We start from the raw sequence: 19,581 nt of genomic DNA on the forward strand, positions 1-19,581 counted from the left end.
AGACCTGATCAGCAAAGAGAGCTGCCCCCCAGCCAGCCAGATCAAGCTCTGTATGAAAAGCCATTCCCAGACCCGGACGGCAGGAAGCAATGCACAGCAAACCCACGCTTACCTTCAGAAAGCTCTGTCACCTCCTTCCCCTCATCCTCCTCTGAGGGAAGATGAGAAGAGAGGTGGGGAGGGAGGAGAAGCAGGAAAGAGGCAGATCATAAAGAAGAGAGGGAGAGCAAAAAGGGAGACAGAGAGAGATCAGTTAACAGAGATTATTTCTTGAGAGAGAGAATTTGTTGAGAAAAGGGAGCTGGGAAAGCTGGGGTGAGGCCAGGGCAGAGGTGACGCTCCACAGTAGCACCCCGGGGTGTGGGATGAGGCCCACCCCGGCAGGACCTCGGGGCTCCAGGGTGGCAGTTTGAAGGCTTTACTCTCAGGAGCAGCAGGCCCTGGCCCGCACGGCTCCACACGTCCGTCACAGCCCCTGCCCCAGGGTTTCGGCAGGACGTGTCTCAAGCAAGAGTGTGCTGACTGGGTGAGAGGCAGCCCCCGCACCCTTCCCTCTGGTGACTCAGTGTCCCTGGCCATGCAGACGCCTCCTGAGTGGGAGGCTGTGCCAGACCGTGTGTCCGCGTGGGTCACACATGCATGCCACTGTGCTCCTACCTGGCAGGATCGACCTTCTGATGACTAAGGAAAAGAAGCCAAGTTGGTCCCTGGAGCCCCAGCCCAGACCTTAAACCAGTCTAGGGAGCAAGTTTCTGGATCCAACCTGCTTAAAATGACCACTAAGGGCCCAGGACCCCCCGCCTGCTCTTCCCCTCACAGGAAGGAAAGGAGCTGGGAAATGTGACAGGGACGCAAGAGGTGTGAGCCTGGGCTCTGTGTGTGTGTCTGCATGTATGTGTGTTCGTGTGCATGTGCACAAGTGTCTGAACACTGGGGGAAAGGAGATACAGGCTTCTGGCAGGGACCTGACCAACTCCAAGCAAACTCAGGCCAGGACGCAGATCCCCAAGTCAGAGCATGCTGGACGTGGCATTGACCCCACAAGTCAATGGGCAGGAAGGCTGCAAAGGGATGTATCCCCTTCAAACCCCTGACCTCAGCACGGGCACAAACCCAGGCTGCCACCTTCTTTGCAGGGGGGTTCTGAGAACCCACCACCTCGGCTTTGAGTAGATCCTGAGGTCCTACCCCAGACCACAGGGGTCCTCTGACCCCAAACGCCTCCCTCTGGCCTCCCCCACCATCCCCTTGCTAGCCAGAGTCACTCACCACCTGTGGGGTGCAACAGGATGTCCGCTGGGTTGTGGGGTTTCAGGCCCAGAGCAGACAGGGGTGTCTTGGCCAGACCTGGAGGGGAGCGCACTGTGCCAGAAAGAAGCGGGGAGACAAAGGGAGTGAGCCTTAGGGTGGGGGAGTGGGAGGGGAGGGGACGGAGGGGAGGTACCCATAAGTGAGGGCATATTGGGGAGGGGTGGGCACAAGAGAGAGATAGAAGAATGAGCCCCAGCCCTCGGGGGCGCTGCTACGGAAAAACCGTGTTTTTCCACGGTTTAAAGGGTAAAGGGAGTCAGGACGTGGTGCTCTTGTCCTGGCCCTTCCCCTCAAGCTTAAGAAAACCCTCTTTCCCCTAGGGCTTTCATTTCTTTGCTAAGGTCCCCTTACCTGCCATGGTTTACAACTGCCATGCAGGTTTCCTTGGCTATCTCAGACTCTCTCTACGTGATTATCTCTTCCCTCTGCTTCTCCCTCCCTCACCTACCCGAACCCCCACACATATATAGTCTTTCTAAACAAGGCGCCTAGACGGCCTAGACGAGAACCAAAGAAAATGGAGCATCTGGAAGGCACATCCTATAAAGGGCAGATGGGAGAGAAGGGATCACCAGCGAAACCATGCCAACCTGGATCCCAAGCTAAGATCTTTGACCCCCAGCCAAATGTGTCCCTTGCAAAAACCAGAAAGAGAACATTTCTCTGCATGGAGCTCTCTATGCCCGCCAAACCTCAGGGTTCTAGAAGAGAGAAAAGCCCAATCTCCAGAAGCCTCCGCCAAGAGCACCAACTCCCTGCGCAAACCACAAATCCCTCCCAAGCCGCCTGTCCAGGTTAGAAGTGTCACATAACATACAGGTCAGGAAGGGCTGTCAGGCTTTGTCCCACCAGCCAAGGATGAGGCCAGACTCTCAGCTAATCTACAAAGAGGTTGTTATGCCCAGTCACGAGATTACTTGGTGGCAGCTGCCACATCTCCTAACGTACCTCCTAGAAAAAGTAAAGAAATGAGCTCTGTATCTCCTATCATGGCCATCTGGAGCCTGCAGAGGTCACGGGTCCTGAGGACACACAGCCACACAGATCTGCCAGAGTCTGAGGCTGCCTGGCCCTTGCCATCAGCTTCAACAGATGAGCTGCAGCCCTCAGCTGTCCAGGACCTACACAGCAGCTCCAGTACCCTCCCTGGCCCTGCTTCCCTTCCCCAAAAGACAGTGAGATCTAAAGGAAACTAACAAAAAATACAATCTCTCAACGTAAGTAATGCATATAACTTATTTGCGCATGTGCAGGTATGTGCATAGGCGTCCGTGGGAATGATGAGACATCACAGGGGTCCAGTGGGTGGCCCAGTCTTGCACTCACCCCCGCTACATCCTTAGATGCCCAGCAGAAGAATACAGCAGAGGCAACAACTGTACAAATACACACATCTAGGCATGGGGCTGGTCTAGGCCTACATATCTCTGTCCATCCTCACTTTTTACACATGTACTGAGGTTCTTACAATAGACACTTATCAAGCACTTATTAATGTTCGTCAGATAGATGAATTTGAATGTAATTAATTATGGAAGAATGAGCCTAGTTCAGGGGCGACTGTCCGTGGAATGACCACGAAGGCTCTCCAGCCCTCAAGTGTGGGAGGTTTTTCTTGCTTTCTCTCATGCACCTCCAGCCCCCTACTTGCTTAGGCCCCCAATCACCAGGATCTGGCCCTTCTGCTGAGGCAGACGAGTGGGTAGCCCTGAAGCCAGGCAAGGCTTTTGCTTCCCGAGAGAATTCTTTGCATTTCTCCGCCTCTGTCCTCTCTCCCAGCCCTGTGCATGGATGAAACCTCTGATTTATCCTCCCCACTGGGTCACCCTGAGCTGGCCAAGGAGAGAGAGAGAAGAATGGGGACAGGAAAGTGGCAAAACCCAATCCAAGCTCAGCCTACATGGCTTCTGTCCCAGACAGGGTAATGGCCAAGATCCTGGCTGTTTAGACTGACAGAATCGGAGCAGGTGTGAAGGTGAAGGGTAAGACCAGGGAGAGAGATTCCACAGACTTGAGCAAATTGCCCAGGGGTTGCTGTCTAGCATGGTAGCCATAAGCCACACGGGGCTATCAAGCGCCTGCATTGTGGCCAGTCTGCACAGAGAGCTGTAAGTGTAACACACATACCAGATTTCAAAGATTCATGTGAAACAAAATATCTCAATGTATCTTTACATGTTGAAATGATAATATTTTAGATCTTTGGAGTTCAATATAACCTACTGTGAAAATTAATTTCACCAGTTTCTTTTCACATTTTTTAAAATATTGAAAAACATCTCATTCATATTTTTATATTGATTTACCTATTGAAATGATGCTATTTCGGATATCTCGGGTTCAGTTAAAAAATCCTTAAATTTAATTTCTCCAGTGTCCTGTTACGTTTTGTTTGTTTGTTTGTTTTTAGAGTCAAAAGAAGAGTTTATTAGAAAAGGGGTGACACTCCACAGACAGAGCGTGGCCTCCTCTCAGAGGCAGAGTGAGAGGGACAGTGAGAGACAGAGTTAAGGCACTGAGAAGTCCTGTTATGTTTTTAATGTGGCTATTAAAAAAATTTTAAATCACAAACGTGGCTTGTGATCTATTTCCTTTGGACAGCACGACCCTAGAGAGAACCATGGCTTTCAGTCACAACTCCAACCTCGTGCATGCTCAAGATGGCAGCCAATACAAGTTCTGCTGGTGTAAGGCCAGGTCCTGGTGCCACATTCCTCCTTCCACAGGACAGCCAGCCACCAGGAGAATGCACGGCCGGCTCCGGCTCTCTCGTCCTCACCCTCCTCCCCTCTCGCGAGGGGAATGCAGAGCTGGGCCAGGCCTGGCCAACCCAACCCCGGAGCAACACCAGTCTCTCCCATCTCTGCTGACTCGGGCTTCTCAAGGGAACCCCGAGTCCTCCACAGCCCCGGACGGTTGCATTACCACTTTCCCGCAAGAGCCTCCTCCAGCCGCTCTTCACGGCTCTTCTACCATAAAAAGGGGATACTGTCCCACTTCTATGCTCATCTGGGTCTTCTCTTGGGGTGGAGGTACCTCTGTGCTTTGGGAATTTGACTCTTCAGTGAGCACATCCGGGGCCCAAACGAAACGCTCCAGCCTGGAGGCCAAGGATGGCTGAAGCCAATGGCCTCAGTCAGCCTGAACATTCTGGGCCTTTATTTCCTTGGTAGAAACTAAATGGGAGTCAGAAGCAAGAAGCTCAAGGGGTTGTCTCAGAGACACACCGGCAAATCACAAAGAGTCACTCTAGGATAGGAGATGTTTTGTACACAGGATGCAAAGACTCTCAAAACTGGGAAAACCGCACACTGTGGGAGCTCGGGGGCTCCCTAGTCTGTCGGTCGGATCCTAAGCCTTCACCTGTTGCATCCTCAGGTGTGTGAGTGCGCAGAGAAGAGAAGTGGGGAGGAAAGGTGGAGTGAAATGAGCCATAGGGATGAGCAGGGGCAGATTCTGGCTCTGCCAACTTGGCCAGCAGCCCCCACCCCAGACCTGGGGTGCTTACACAGGCAGGGGTTGAGACAGGGGCCTAAGGGGACCCAGGGAAGACGGGGGTTAGCAGAAAGCTCTTACCCCCACTGGGCGGTGGGCTGGTCGGAGAGGTTCCCTCCATCTCCTCAAAAGCCTCCTTGTAGCTGTGCAGATGGGGCTGCAGAAGAAGAACAGAGGGAGTGGGGGGAGATACACTGGTGGCCATGACCTTGAGAAAAAAGCAGTTTCCAATTAACCAGCCCACAAAGCCCCTCGCCAGCCTGACCACCTACCCTCCCCAGATAAACACAGAGGTCAAAGGACGATCCTTTCTATTCACAGCCCCAACAACTCCCTGTTGCACAGAGAATGAAAAAAAAAATGCCTATTTGCAGAAGAGGCAAAGAGAAGGGTCTAGGGACAGAGGACGCAGGTGCCAGTAGAAGACGGGAAAGAAAAGATGTGTCCAAAAGCCATTCACATCCAGAAGGACTCAGACTGGATTTTATCAGACATGGACGACTCGCATCAGAATCTTCCAAGATGTGTATTTTGAATGCCGATTCCTGGGCCTCACCCCAGTGCTAACATGCTGGAATCTCCGGAGGTAGATTTGAGAATCCACATGTTAACAAATCCCCTGGAGATTGCTATGTAGGCTGAAGTTTAAAACCTACTGTCTGAAACTACTGAAATGTCTCAGAAATGTAAATATTTGGCATTGAAATTAGACCTCTGGATAAAACCCTTCATCTAGAAAGAGCTCAAAAACTCTTTGTCAGTCTGTATGATCTGGTTTGGAGCGAAGAGACTGTGGTCCCCTTGTCATACCCAGGATTCTTACCGCCCTACTCAGGCGCACGCTTTAGGGGTCAAGAAGGGAACTCGGTCTCGGTGTTAATGGAAGATGTGGGGGCATAAAAGCCATTTAGGGGAGGAAATGGGCTCCAGATTTCCCCATGCCAGAGCCCTAGGGTGAGAATGCAAGGAGGAAAACTTACTGGGTTAATGACAAGTCAGTGCCACCCAGCTGACCATCAGGGTCCTGGAGAGTTTGAGTGGGCTCTGCTACCCGCTGTGGCCCCACGATGCACCAGAGTCCCATAATGCACCACAGGACTCACCTCTTTGGGCCGTCCTCCAGGATTAAGAGCGATGGTGAGAGCCAGCTCTGGGGAGACGCACTGGACAGGGGAGCGAACCCCAGGGCTCCGGGGAGATGAGGGTTCTGAAGACTGGTTCTCATACTGTCCATCACTGGCCGCCCGCCTCCGGAGAGGGGCCGGGGGCTCTGCAGGCTGCTTCTCCCGAGCCTGCACCCCTGGGAGGAATGGCAGGGCAGAGAGAGCAATGAGCATATTGTGAGAGAAAGGATTGATCAGGCCGAATTTCCCTAGAGAAAACAGTGCAAGCTCAGGGGCCATGCTGGAGCTGGGCCTGCCTCCCCTCTGCACCTCCCCCAGCCTCCCTCTGCCCACACCCCGGGTTCCTCTGCAGGGTTGGGGACCTGCTTACATTGGGCTGGCCTTCACCAGGAATCTACTCCGCACAGAGTTGGGGCCCAGAGCACAAAAGACTGATACAAGAAACAGATGTCAACTCTTTCCAAGGCCTGGAGGCAGAGGGCCAGAGCTTCCAGGCAAATGAGGGAAGGTGGAGGGAGGACAGACAGTCTCCAAGGCGACTGATCAACCAACAAGCAACATCAGGCCCGTGGGGAAGAACTTTTATAAAGAGTGAATAATGCATCATCTTGCAAATGATGCTCCCAAAAAGAAACAAAGACATGACTAAAGTTCCCAACCCCAGCTGGCCCCTGGAATATTGCTGGCCTTCTCTGGGGTTCCCCAACTTTATCCATTGCACCTCTGAAACTTCTTACCAACTTCCCTTATGCTGGCTCCTTAGCTACCCACAACTTTTCTTGCCTCAAAGATGGCCCAGGTTCCCTCCCTGCTCCTCCTGGCAGAACAGCAGACAAAGAGCCGGAGCCATGCGCTCCATCTGCTTTTCTGTACTTTCTTCCATTGCACAGGCCTGGGGATGTTGTTAACCCCACCTTCCTTCCTTCCCACTCCTCCCACAGCTGGGCTGAGGCACAGAACCCATTGCTTCACTGAGCTGGCTCCAGAATCCTAGAAAACTTACTTCCTGGGTCCCGGAGGCCAAGACCCAGCCTGAGGATGGGCTCTTAGTCCTGATTATCTTGTGCCAGGAGAGTCTCAGCCCTGTCTTCACCACTACCCAAGATCAAGTGAGGGGAGGGGAGGTGCTGGGACTTACCAAAAGTCACATGGGACTGGAACCTTGGGTGGACCAGCCTCATGGCAGCACACTTGGAAACACTGTCCCATGGCACATGTGCACACACACACGTACACGCACATGCACATACTGCTGGTCCCTGGGAATGCGCCAATGCAGCCAAGCAGAAATCACCCTCATTCAGACTGAATCATCATCTACCTTCCACAGTGGGGTCTGCACGCCCTGGGCGGCCTCCCAGCTCCCGCCTGGCACAGCCACTAAGGCTGCCATGAGGCACACATGCTGGGAAGCATTCCTACTTGTCATGAAGAACAAGCTGCCAGCTGCCAAGTCCAGGGACGGACACACACACACACACACACACACACACACACGCACACACACACTGCAAGACACGCACTCACACTCTCGCATAATTGGAGGCCCTGTCTGGAGAGCAGCTGGACTGGCACGCATTTATAAACGCAGAAGGTACTCGGTGGTGTTTCAAGTCTCTACTTTGGGCTATTTATTATTCAGAGGCAGCCCGCCTGCCATCTCAACTGAGAAAAAAAGAGTCCAAATGGAGACCATGATCTGGACTTACAAACTACTTAAAGTACATAAGCCCCTCGCCTTGAAGTGCCCTGACTTTCAGAATAGAAAAGGGGGTGGGGGGGGGCGGCTGGAGGGGGGTCACATTGTCTCAGCCAGAGGCCAGATGAAAGATGGAGCATGGCTCTAAGAGGACTGAGCAGCTTATGGGGACCCTAGAACAAATCCTGTCTCCAACCCTCAGAAAAGCCTCCTGCACCTCCCACCATGCCTGTGAGCAATGCTGCCCTTGGCCATGCTTTTCCCACCTCCACCAAGCCCCCTTCCCCTCAGGTTCCTGGGCAACTTGGTCCATAACTACTGCTCGTTTTGTTCCTGGCAAAAACATTAGAGAGAAACAGACATAGCCATTGATTTTCTAATAATAATTGTGACAAAGGAGGCCCATTCGGGAAAGGCTCTTGGGGTTTGGAGCTAAGTTCAGCCTCAAGGTTAACAGAAATGCATTAGGGCCGCTCTCGGTTCCGGCTCGCCCAGCCCCACAGCCTCCTGCTGGCAGATCCCTGAGCCTCGGTGAGGGGTGGCCAGTTTCCCTGTGTGGGATCTGATGTCTGCCCTTGAAAAGTGGGTCTGTTTCAGTTTGAGGCCCTGAATCTCCCAGAAGCACAGAGAACATTCTCTCTGGTGTGCCCAGGACACCCTCCATGTTCAGTGCAGACAACTGTGATGCCCAGAGGGGAGGCTGCACTGTGGGAGGGGCTTCCCATCGGTGAGGACGGGAGACCCTCGCACGAGGCAGCTGGACATCTGAGAGCCATCTCACCTCCTCAAGTCTCCTGTCCACTGCCACCAGACTGGCTCTGTCCAGAGGCAAGGGGGCGGCCAGGATGACCTCCGAAGAGCTAGGCCGCTGCAGGACAGCCTCCCTCTGCAGAAAGGGGAAGACCCTGCATTCCACTCTCATGGGACAGCCCCTCCCCCCGCAGAGCGCCCCACGGCACCAGTGGCTAGTCAGGGCCTTTCACATTCTTTGAACACAGTGTCTCACTGTTGTCCCCCTTGGCAGGCCCAGATCTGCCCCTCAGTGCCCAGAGAGCCATGTCCCCTCTCTCTTGTCTTTCCCTATGGGAGGGGAGACGGGGCAGGGCGGAGGGGAGAGAAGAGAGCCTCATTGTTCCTTGGCCATGCTGGGCCCTCTACACAGAAGCTGACAGCCAATGTCAGAGAGAGGACACCCCTCCCTCACGTCCTGGAGACTGACCGACAATAAAAATAGTTCTGTTCCCCCCAATGCTCTCCTCTCCTCCACTGTCCTCGACCCCAGGCCTTCGCAGTCTCTAGGACCCGTTCTCTCTCCCTGTGGCCTCTGTCTCTATGTGCTCCGCTCCCTACACACACACAGGCACACACGCACTTATTCGCATAAGCACAAGTGTGCGCGCACGAAGCCTTCGCCCAGCAGGAATAGCGGTAGTTCAGTCACTCTCGGAACCCATACGGTCGGCCCCTTCCCCAGCAAGAGAGCGTAGGGCCAGAGCAAGCTCATGAAGAGAGGGGGAAGAGGCGGTGAAGGGCTCTGGGAGTCTCGCTGGGAAGCCTCCAGCCCCAGGAGCATGATGGGTGGGGTACTCCCACGGCAAGGACGTGGCCTTTGGGGTGATTACATGCTTCAGAAGCCCTGTGTCACCCTCCGAGGGCTGCTCATACACTGTGGGCACTGGCAGCCTGCAGGACAGTGGTCGCCTCAACCTAGGACCTCCACACGGGCTGCCAGACCTGGAGAGCAGGGCACATCAGCCCTATTTCCCGGGGTTCCTCACTCTGCTCCCCAGGGTGGTGCTGTGCTTGGGGAACAGCTGGCTCCAAGGCTCTCCTAAAGTGTGCCAGACCTGAAGCACTGAACCCCTCCATCTAACACACACACACACACACACACACACACACACACACACACAATTCTGGGGGCTGTACCCCAACACACACGAATAAACACACTGGCAGAACATGGCCGCCCACCGTCCTGAGTCTCACGGACAAATGCCCTTGTGTCAGGCTTCATCACAGGCCTCCCCAGCACCCTCGGCCTGGCCATCTCCACCCCACAGACCCAGCTCTTCTTTCCAGCCTTCCAATTTCCAGAAGACTGGATTCCTCAGCTCCAGGTGGCGGGGCCGGGTGTCCAACTGCATGCCTGGGGGTCTGGAAGCGAGGCGATCCTGGAGGCCACCTGCTGGGCCAGGGCACCAGAAAGCCACACGGCAATCACACTAGCAGCCCCAGGGCAAGCATGCCAGCTCCCCTCAGGACAGGCCCCCCACCCCAGAACGGCCCCCAACCTCAGGCCCAGCTGAATGCTGCGCTCCCCACCACTGGGCCGAGAAAATGTAGAGGGAGAGGAGAGAAGGCAGACAGCCATTCTGCTAGAGCCATCTCCCCATTATCCACGGACCAGGAGAAGGAGGTTCCGGGAAAGCGCCAGATATTGCCACTGGAAGTCAACTGTTCCCAGCGCTCTCTAAGCCTTCTCCTGGACAGGCCCAAGGTCATGGCACGAGGCAAGTCTGAGCATCATCTTCTTCCTGACCCTGCCTCTGGGCTCAAGGAGAGGGAAAGAGCGAGGTGATAAATTTCCCAGGGCTGACAGCCTACGGCCTGTATGTCCAGGAGAACGGGGGCAGACGTAGGAGACTACATCACCCTCAAATAGAGCAATGTGACCCTTGATGAGGACCCCACCATGTTGGGGCACATCAAGCCACCTTGCAAAAAACACACAGCGAGGCTGTGATCTCTCCATTTTTCACATTGGGAAACCGAGCTCTGGGTAATGAAGAGACTTTTCCAGGGTCACAGAGGTGGTCACAGGCAAAGCCAGGACCACACCCAGGACTCCTGTCTCTCGCCATGGGTCAGAGATTCACGATGAGGTCACAGGAGGTGCTCTGTCCCCAGGAAGTGCTGTACTCAAGAGTGGACAGAGCAGCAGGAGCTGGGGCACCATTCTTTGTCTTGTGTCCAGTGGCCCATGCAAAGCACAGCCTGGCACCTGCTGAGGCCCTGGCCTGGCAGCCCAGAGGGTGGCCAGAGAGCCGGGCTGTCCCAAGCCTTCAATGAGCACCCTCATTGCAAAGGCCTGCATGTCCTTGGGGAGCCTGAAAGTTAGGCTAGTTACCCCAGACCCTGCTCCCGGCAGGTGAGGCCAAGGTTAGAAGCATCAGGTCCGTGTCCATGCAGAAGTGGGAGCACTCGCTCATGCAGAATGAGGGAGAGAGGCTGCGGAGAGAGGGAGGAGGGAGAAGTGAGCGAGGAGAGAGAAGGGGGGCAGTGAGAAAAGAAAAGGGGGGGCAAAGAGAATACAAAAGAGATGGGAAAAAGAACAGAAGAAAAGTGAGGAGGAGATGGAAAAATGAGGAAAGGTCAAAGTTTGCAAGGAACGGCATAGGAAGGAGGGAAAGAGAGAGAAAGTGAGGGCTAAGGTGAGGGCCAAGGAGTTAAAAAGGGGAAACGGGGAGAACAGGAACCAACTAGAGAGGGAAGAAGATCGGAGCCGGTGGAGAGGATGCCGGTAGCTGACACTCTGCCCAATGCCCTGCAGTCGGGCGTTGTACGCTGCCCACCCCACCCCGGGGAGCCGGCAGGGAGCAGAGGCAAGCAGGAAAGGAAGGGATGACACCAGGCAAGGAAGGCACCACACCCATGGCACACGGGGCAGATGGACATGGGACACACGAAGAACGAAAGGGACAAGGCATCAAACGAGACGAAAGAAAACAAAAACAAAGAGAAAATCAAGATTAGTTGGTGTTCTGAGTCCGGGATCTGGCCACACACTGGAGGGAGGTGGGAAGGGTATCGGACAAGAGGAGGAGGCAGATCCAGGGTCTGGCTTCTCCTAAGGGTCCGTGGACCTCCTGCTGTCTAGCAGGACTCCATGTCCCTCTAATTTCTAACCCCATCATGGAGCAAGAAGGGGCTGGCTTGGGACCAGATGTCAATCCTGCCGCCTTGTGCATCATCGGTCCTTCAGTCAGCATGGCCCCATCCCAGGTCCTCTCTCCTCTCTCTTTCTGAATTCAGCTGTGACCCTGCCAGCGTGAGCCCAAGAGTCATACTCCCTAGCATCCAAGCATCCCTCAGCCCCGTGTTCTTCCATCATCCCTACTTTAATAATCCTCTTCTGTGGAAGCCACTTACGATTTTCCACTCCTGCCCAAAGCTGCCGGGCATCACCAGAAGGTCCTTAAAGTGAGCCTGCCTGGATGCACTGCAAGGACCTGCCATGTCATCCTTCTTTCACCTTAGCTGGCTCTCAAGTCACCTTCACACACAGGGGCCTCCCAGTGGCCAATGTCACTCCATCCTGGGTTCCAGGGAATGACCACCTTTCAGCTTTCCTCTGCTTCGCAAGCTGCTCCAGACCAGTTCCTTTGCTGGTTCCTCTTTGTCTCCAAGCACTGCATGTGTGAGGTTCCAGGACTCACCCCTGGGACCTTTCCTCTACCTGTGCGCATCCCCTAGGTGACAGCATGCAGTGGTATGCTTTACATGACATCCACATACTGACAACTTCCACATTTCCAAGCTCTAACGTCTCCCGCTGACATTCCTGACTCATACATCCCACCATCTTGGATGTTCCGTGGGCATCTCAAATCTAACCGCACTTCTGATGTCCCCTCGAAGACTGCTCTTCCCACAACTACACCCATCTCAATAAAGAGCAACTCCATCTTTTAGTTGTTTGACTTTTCTTTCTCTCCCATCTCATGTCTAATCTCTCTATAAATCTTCATGGCTCCACCTCCAAAATAAGCCTACAATCAGCACTTCTCGCCATCACCACCGATCCCATCCTGATCAATACCAGCAGCCTCCTTCCATCCAGGCCACATTGATCCTTTTAGAGGAAGTCGCTTCTTTGCCCAAATCCTTCCTAAGACTTCTCATACCACGCTGAGTAAAAGGCCCATGTAAGCTGGCCCCCATTCCCATCACCTATCTGACTTAGTGTCAATACTCCCCAGATCAGGCATACTCTTGCCTCAGGGCCTTTGCACTTGCTAGTCTACCTGGCACATTCTCTCACCACCGAGAGAAGCCTTCCCTGACCATCCTCCATAAAGTGCAATCATCCACCCACCCTCTTCCCCCCACTGGCACTTCTTCACTACCTTATTTCATCTCTATGGCACTTATCACTCGTCTGATATATTATGTATGTATTTCCTTATTTTTTTATTGTCCACCTCCACCATGAAGGCAAAGATTTTTACCTCTTTTGTTTACCATCATCCTTTCTAGAGCATAGATTAGCATGTAGCAGAGACTAGCAGCTCATGTTGAATAAATAATAGAATGGGGCTTGATCGCATCTCCTATTTCCACGATGAAATGTAAAAACTGGGTTCTCAGTACAAGCTCTCAAAGCCTGACACCAGTATCTCCCTATATCTGTATCCATCCTTTATCATTTCATAAAGAGGTATCTCACCTCCCGGTCGAGCCTAAATTATCCACCCAGGCTTCTAAGCCCCTCTTACATTCTTAGAGATCTTACTCCATCAATTTTCTCTCTCTCATCTTTTTTTCTCCTGCTCCCCTCTGTATTTATATTCAACCAACCTCTCTCTCTCTCTCTCTCTCTCTGCCCTCCAAAAAAATTCTAATGGTCCCTATATTTACAAAAGAAAAAATTCTTAATATCTTGCTACCCTCTTTAGTTACATCTCGTCTCCTTTTATCACAAAACCACTCAAAGGAGTAGTTGACATGCTGTCTGCACTCCCTCTCCACTCACTCCTCAATCTCTCAGTCTGGCTTCTGTCACCCGCGCTCTATGGAAAATATGCCTTTGAAACTCACTGGGGCCACTTAATTGGCAAGCCCAATGCATTTTTCTCAATCCTCTTCACCATCCCTCCACAGTGACATTGCTAAACCCCCACTCTTCCCCCGCCCCACCCCCCGAGCCTTTGAACGTCTCCTGACGCAGCGGTATTTGCACCCTGAGCATTCACTCTCAGTCCCCTGGGCAGCCTCCACTCCCCCCATGGCTATTTTCACTTACGTTGTTTTCTCCCATGCCCTCTGACATAGATAGAGATCTTGTCCATGCCCAAAGCTTTAAACTTCACCTTTATGAGGAGGGCTCCAAATTCTATAGCTCTCTTCACTCCTTCAAGCTCCAATTCTGGATGTTCAACTGCCTTCCATACATGGAAGCCCCACCATCACCTCGAGCTCAACATATCTAACCCTGGGCCTTCATCTTACACCGAATTTGACCTTCCTCCTAAGTCCCAGCTTGTTAATGGAAACATCATTCTGTTGCTATTCGTGGAGCCTCGGAATCATCTTCGATGTCTCCCTCTCCCTCACTCACTGCATCCAATCAATTTGCAAACACCCACGACTTCCGCAGCCTCCCTCTCTGCTTTTTCATTCCCGTGGTCAGCACCCTAATCTAGTCCCCATTACCTAGGCTATCTAATAAGCTCCTACATCTCCTGACTCAAAATCACTCCCATTTTTCATTCTTCCTGCCCAGACTCACCAGGTATACATATCTTTCTAAACTATAGCTCTGATCACGGCATACTCTCCTGACTAAAACAAAGTAATCATGGCTTCCTACATTGCTGCTAGGCAATATTCAAACTCCTTAGACTGGTATTTAAGACCATACAGAGGCAGGTCCTGGGCTATCTTTCTTGACTGATCTTATACAGCCTATATGCTCTCAATCTACTCTATTCTTCAAACATTTCCTGTGCTTTACTGTCTACACTAGGAACCCTTTCTCTCCAATGACTCCATTCACTTTCCAAATCCTATTCATTGTTCAAGGCTCTGTGGGTTTAAAGCCCACACTCAACACAGAACCTCTCCAATCTCTAAACTGATAGTGATATCTCCTTTTTCCCCCACTCCCACGGAACTTCCTCCATACCTCCCTTATTATGAAAGACTTCATTTTCAAGTTCCAATTCTTTTCTTCTCTTCATAAACTCTACATTCCTTAAGGATAATATCCACATCTTATTTCCAACATGCACTGAAATCTCTACCTCTAGAGACATCTGAGATCAGTCCAGTCACAGAATCGAGATCATAAGATAACTCGATTGGACTCGCCAACTCTGACTCTTATTTCTTCTTCTCGTCTTATTCCACTGGCCAGGATATCTAATACAATGTTAAATGATAGTGGTGATATAGCAAGTATTCTTATTTTGTCCCTGGCTGTAATGGGAATGTTTCTAATGTTTCACAAGAAAGTGTGATGCGTGCTACAGGTTTCTGATACCTACCTTCTCTCCAGTTAAGAAAACTACCCCTACATTCTCTGTGATCCAAGCTTAAATAAAATATAAGGAGTGGTTGATCAAAGTGGAATGAACCAGGGACATAGTACTATGGTATGGGGAACGGCCAAGGAGAATAAGGCAGACGTGAGGGAGAAAAGCCGGGAGAAACCAGATCAAGTTCATGGCCATGAAGAGGTTCTCTCTCAGATCTGAGCTTCCTGGGTTACTCATGTTAAAGCTTATGTTCCAGTTTCATGATAAGAATGTAGAATGCTGGAAGTCTATCCTCCCTGGCTCTTAGATTATTCTGCATATTGATCCTACCTATGTGCCTTTATGTATACAAGCATTGCAGACACTCTGAAGGGCTACTGAAGCTGTGCAAGCAGGACCTGCTAACAAGAAATACTGTTTATGACAAGGCATGGACCAAAGAGGCCCTTTTATAGCCCTGGAAACCAAACGTAACTATCCCTTCTCTACATCTCATGCCTTCTTCTGACTGAGTCACTCACAGTTGGTGGAGGATATGGGAGCAGAGATGTACCAACAATTTCTCCCCCTTCCTACTTCTTGGCAGCCAAAGACTGAGCAGCTATAGGATACGGAGGTTGATAGTCAAGACTGTGGAAGCTAGTAGGAGAGAAAAGGCTGAGGGAAGATGCACTACAAGATGGGCATCCTTCCTAGACCATTAAGGTATGGCTTCCTCTTGAGCCAGTTCCAGGAGAGTTTTGGTAGGAGTGGAAATTCATCCATTTCCCGCAGAGAAAAGCCCCCTGGATCCTGCCCATCATTAGGCTAGAGTGTCGCTATTTCTCAGGCTACCACACCAACTCTGGAAAATACCAAGAGGGCCTCATTTCTCTCCCTTCAACAAAACCAGGAGGAAAAGCATCTCTGCTGATAAAGAAGCCGGGGAGTCCTTACCTCAGGGGCCTAGACGTGGGAGAAAGCAGAAGACACCAGCCCCATCTGGACCACCCCATGGAGACTCTTTCCCTTCTAGGGTTACAGAGCTACATCCTGCATTTTGACTCTTGTGTAGAAGCAATGATGTGCTGCTAGACCAGCTCTTCAGCGGGAGGTGAAGCCCTGATTGCCAGCTTCCGTGATGTAAATACTTCCATTACGGCCAATTTCAAGTTACCAAGAGTTGAACTGGGGACTGCACTCTGCTCTGAAGAACAGGAGCAGGGTGTTCATGCCTCCACACCCAGGTCCTGGGCCCAGCTCAATAGCCAGCTGGCCTACTCCCAGCTACTTCCCCAAACCCACCATCCATCCCCAGGGAGGGTGTCTCCCTCCCTTCAGGCAGCTGGCATAGTGACTCAGCTTCCCCTAAATTTAGGAAAAGAGGTGGAGGGCAGAGTCAGCTGCCCAGACTCTTCTCCTCCCTGAGTTTCCACTAACCTGTCAGCTGAGGAACTTGGCACAAGGCTCCCCCAGCACCAGTCTCTGGTTCACTCCTGCCTGGGCTTTACCTCCATGACAAAACCAACCCATAGGATTCCCCACCCAGTTTGGCTGCCTGCATGGAATGGTCATAGTCTTAGACCAGTGGGAAGGAAGGGAGCCCTTCCTGTCCCTCCCAACATGGCTCCGGACACTCTTTCATTTCTTGCCTTTATCTCCCCAGTAAGTTCTTCTGGTTGCTCCACTCTCTCTCCTTTCTCCGGAAAGATAAGTATATTCATGTTCTGATAGAAAATGGAGCTTTGTTTTTCAGTGCCTGCTTCCCATACAAAGCTGCCTAAAGCAAGGGCCAATAGGACAGCTGGACAAGAAGGGGGACCTTGGCCTCCCCTGAAACAGAGAAATACTCTGGAAGGATCCACCAGGGCTGACCACTCAGAAAGAGCCCAAGAGCTTCCGGACATCCTCCCGGGCTTCAGGCTTCGTTATGCCTCTGGGAGGGCCCAACCTCCCTCCAGCCTTTTCCATGCCTTCCCCAAGAAACTGAAGTCTGAGGACAGAGAGAACTGCAGGTAGTTGCAGAGAGCATCTCTCTGCCCAGAAAATCTGTACTCCAGTTCCAAAGTCACCACCTATAAGAAGCTTTCCCTGATTGTCTTAGGTGGTAAGCCTTGATTTCCCCAGGCTCTGGGGTTGTGGTCCCCATCTCTGTTGTAGTACACATTTTACTATTAGAATTATCTCTGTGTATCTGTCCCCTCATTAGACTATAAGCTCCTTGAGGACAGGAACTAAAATGCATTGACCTATCAATCTCAATGCCTGCCTTGGAGCCTAACAGACAAATGAATGCAGGAAGGGATGGCTAGTGCGTGGGCTCCTGACAGCCTCTTCTCTAGGCCAAAGCAGCATCTGTTGAGGTATGATGGCTGTGCCTGCACCTCCCCACAGCATGATGAACAAAGACCAAAGAGGGAAGGTGTGGAGGGAGTAAGGAGGGGATACTCAGCACTGAAGCTCTTACCTGCTACCCGGTGGGCCACTAGCCCCTCCAAGTTCAAGGGTTCCTCCTCCGGAGTTCGGGATGGATCTGAAGTCGCTTCCTTTGGTGAGAGCTGAGGCTGAGCGGTGAGGCCAGGGAGAGATGCCGGAGGCTGCTGAGGCCCTGAAGGGCTGTGAGTGGTTGGAAGGAAGGCGGAGGACATGGAGGAGGAAGCTGGGCTCTTTGGACGGTAGCTCTGGTTGGGCCCAGCCGGACATGGCTGATAATCATAAGGTGAGTAAGGCCTGCCAGGAGGGACGGACTCCAGGGAGGCCCGTGGAGCTGGCTCAGGGGTTCCCAAGGAATGCCCACTGGGGATGTAGCCAGATCTGGACTGGGTCAGCGGATGGGACTGGCAGGAGGAGCCGGAGAAGGGCTGGGAAGAGAGCGGGGAGGCCCCTGGCCAGGCCCCTGGGACACTCTGGGATTTGTGCAGGGGGGCGGCAGCCGCAGCTGGCTCCAGGTCCAGCATCAGCATGTTGAGGGTTTCGATGGACTGCTCGATCTCCTGCTGGGAGGCTGCCCGTGGGAACTCAGGGAGGCCAGGCACAGGGGTCTCTGCCAACAGCTGGGGACTAGGCCTACTGAGCCCCAGACTCTCCAAGTGGGCTCTTTCCTGCTGGCGAGGAGGAGGGCGAGGCTGCTGCTGCTGCTGCTGTTGCTGCTGCCAGGAATTGAGGCCCCTCTGCACAGCCTCCCGGCTGCTTCCCCCACGGGCTGGAGCTGGAGGCAGCTGGGGCTCAGCTTCCGGGAAGGACTGAGAGCGGAACATACCACTGGGGTCATGGCTATAGTGGGAGGTGTTCACTGGCTGTGGCCAGGCTGGGTGGGGGCCCTCCCGTTGGTAGCCAGTTAAACCCTCCTGTGTAGAGTGGGAGGGCCGCATGGGGGCCACGTGGCCAGCATGGGCAGGCACTGCCCGGCTGGCAGACTCGTAGGGGTAGCCCCCGCCATTGACCATAGGTTCCACGGGATAGGGCTTGTCTAGACCGTTGGTGAGTGGGGACAGGGCCTCTGGGTAGCCCCCCTCACTGGTGTTGGTGATCCCATCCACGGAGGACAGTGTGCCCATGCTGCCCACACTGTGCCCATCCTGGTTGGGCAGCTCATCGTCAAGAATGTCTGTCTCCCGCTCAGAAGCCAAGGCCCCACCGTTGACGTGAACCTGGGCTGGGACAACGTGGCGGCCAGAGGAGGACACAGCAGGGCCCCCCGCAGGGCGGGACCGGAGATGCTGGGTGTGGTACATGATGCCTGGCTTCTCTCGCTCTAAGCCGAAGCCACTGAGCAGGCGGTCCAGCTCACGCTTCTCCTCAGGACTCAGGGCAGCAGCAGCACTGGAGGGGCCGGGGGCAGGCTCGTCGGTCTTGTCTGTCTTGGTGGAAGCTGTGGAGTTGCCCGAGTCACTGCTCACAGAGAGGGTGTGTTCCACGTGGTTGGGGGTGGCTGACAGGACAGGACGCGTGGCATTGACAGCCCCTGAGCTGCCGTGCAGAGAGTCCTTCTTCTTCACCTTGGCGTACAGGCTCCCGTCCAGCGGCCCCTGGGTGTGTCCCACAACCTCTGCAAGAGAGAGAGCAACAGAGAGCAGATGTCAGTGGGGGGCAAGGACATCTTCTGGTCTCCCAAGGAAAGCAGTAAGAGATTCCATTTCCTGGATCCTCAAACCTCCTCTCAGCACCTTGAGATCGAGCTGAGGTGGCAGAAAGATGAAAAGACAAAAGGACCCCTACCCTAGGCTTTTGGGCAGAGCCCATCCCAACATCCAGCTTCAGGACCAGGCAGCAGAGCTGAAGATTGGGCAGGGGTTCCTGGGGGTCAAGATGCCCCGGGCCAACACTTGCCTCTGACATTTCACTAACTTCCCAAGGACTTGGAAGTACTGGGCCAGGACGGGGCTCAGCAAAGTGAGCAGGCCCTGTGTCAAATGGGACACGCTTTTGCTATGAATGCTGGGGCCCCTGGGAGTTCTGGAAAGGGGGTTCAGGGAACAAGGGGAAGCATCTTAGGGATCAAGAACAAAAAGCAGAAGTTTTCATCAAGGAGAGGTGTTCCCTGTGTCATTGTGTCTACAGCTGGCTCTGGGAGCCCCGTGAGCAATACTTTCTCTGAAAGGAAAAAGTGAGTGCTGAGTGGCTCAAGGCCAAAGGGCTGACTCAGGAACGAAGAACTTCCCCACCCAGAGGAACTCAGTGATTTCACACCCTGTACAGTCAGCAGCCCAGCCCT

At 53.1% G+C, this 19,581-nt stretch overlaps 1 protein-coding gene across 1 annotated transcript in view; it reads right to left on the minus strand.

Annotated features, from left to right (window-relative positions):
• The window catches only part of TNS1 (tensin 1), a 206,022-nt gene that overhangs the window by 24,940 nt on the left and 161,501 nt on the right, over window positions 1-19,581 (minus strand). Inside the window, 4 exon segments of the mRNA XM_039844732.1 lie at window positions 1,270-1,362; window positions 4,888-4,963; window positions 5,910-6,106; window positions 17,335-18,915. Of these exon segments, the coding sequence (XP_039700666.1) occupies window positions 1,270-1,362; window positions 4,888-4,963; window positions 5,910-6,106; window positions 17,335-18,915 (1,947 nt within the window).

The sequence above is a fragment of the Pteropus medius genome, unplaced genomic scaffold (assembly GCF_902729225.1).
Source record: "Pteropus medius unplaced genomic scaffold, Ma_sr-lr_union100, whole genome shotgun sequence".
NCBI classification, from domain to species: domain Eukaryota; kingdom Metazoa; phylum Chordata; class Mammalia; order Chiroptera; family Pteropodidae; genus Pteropus; species Pteropus medius.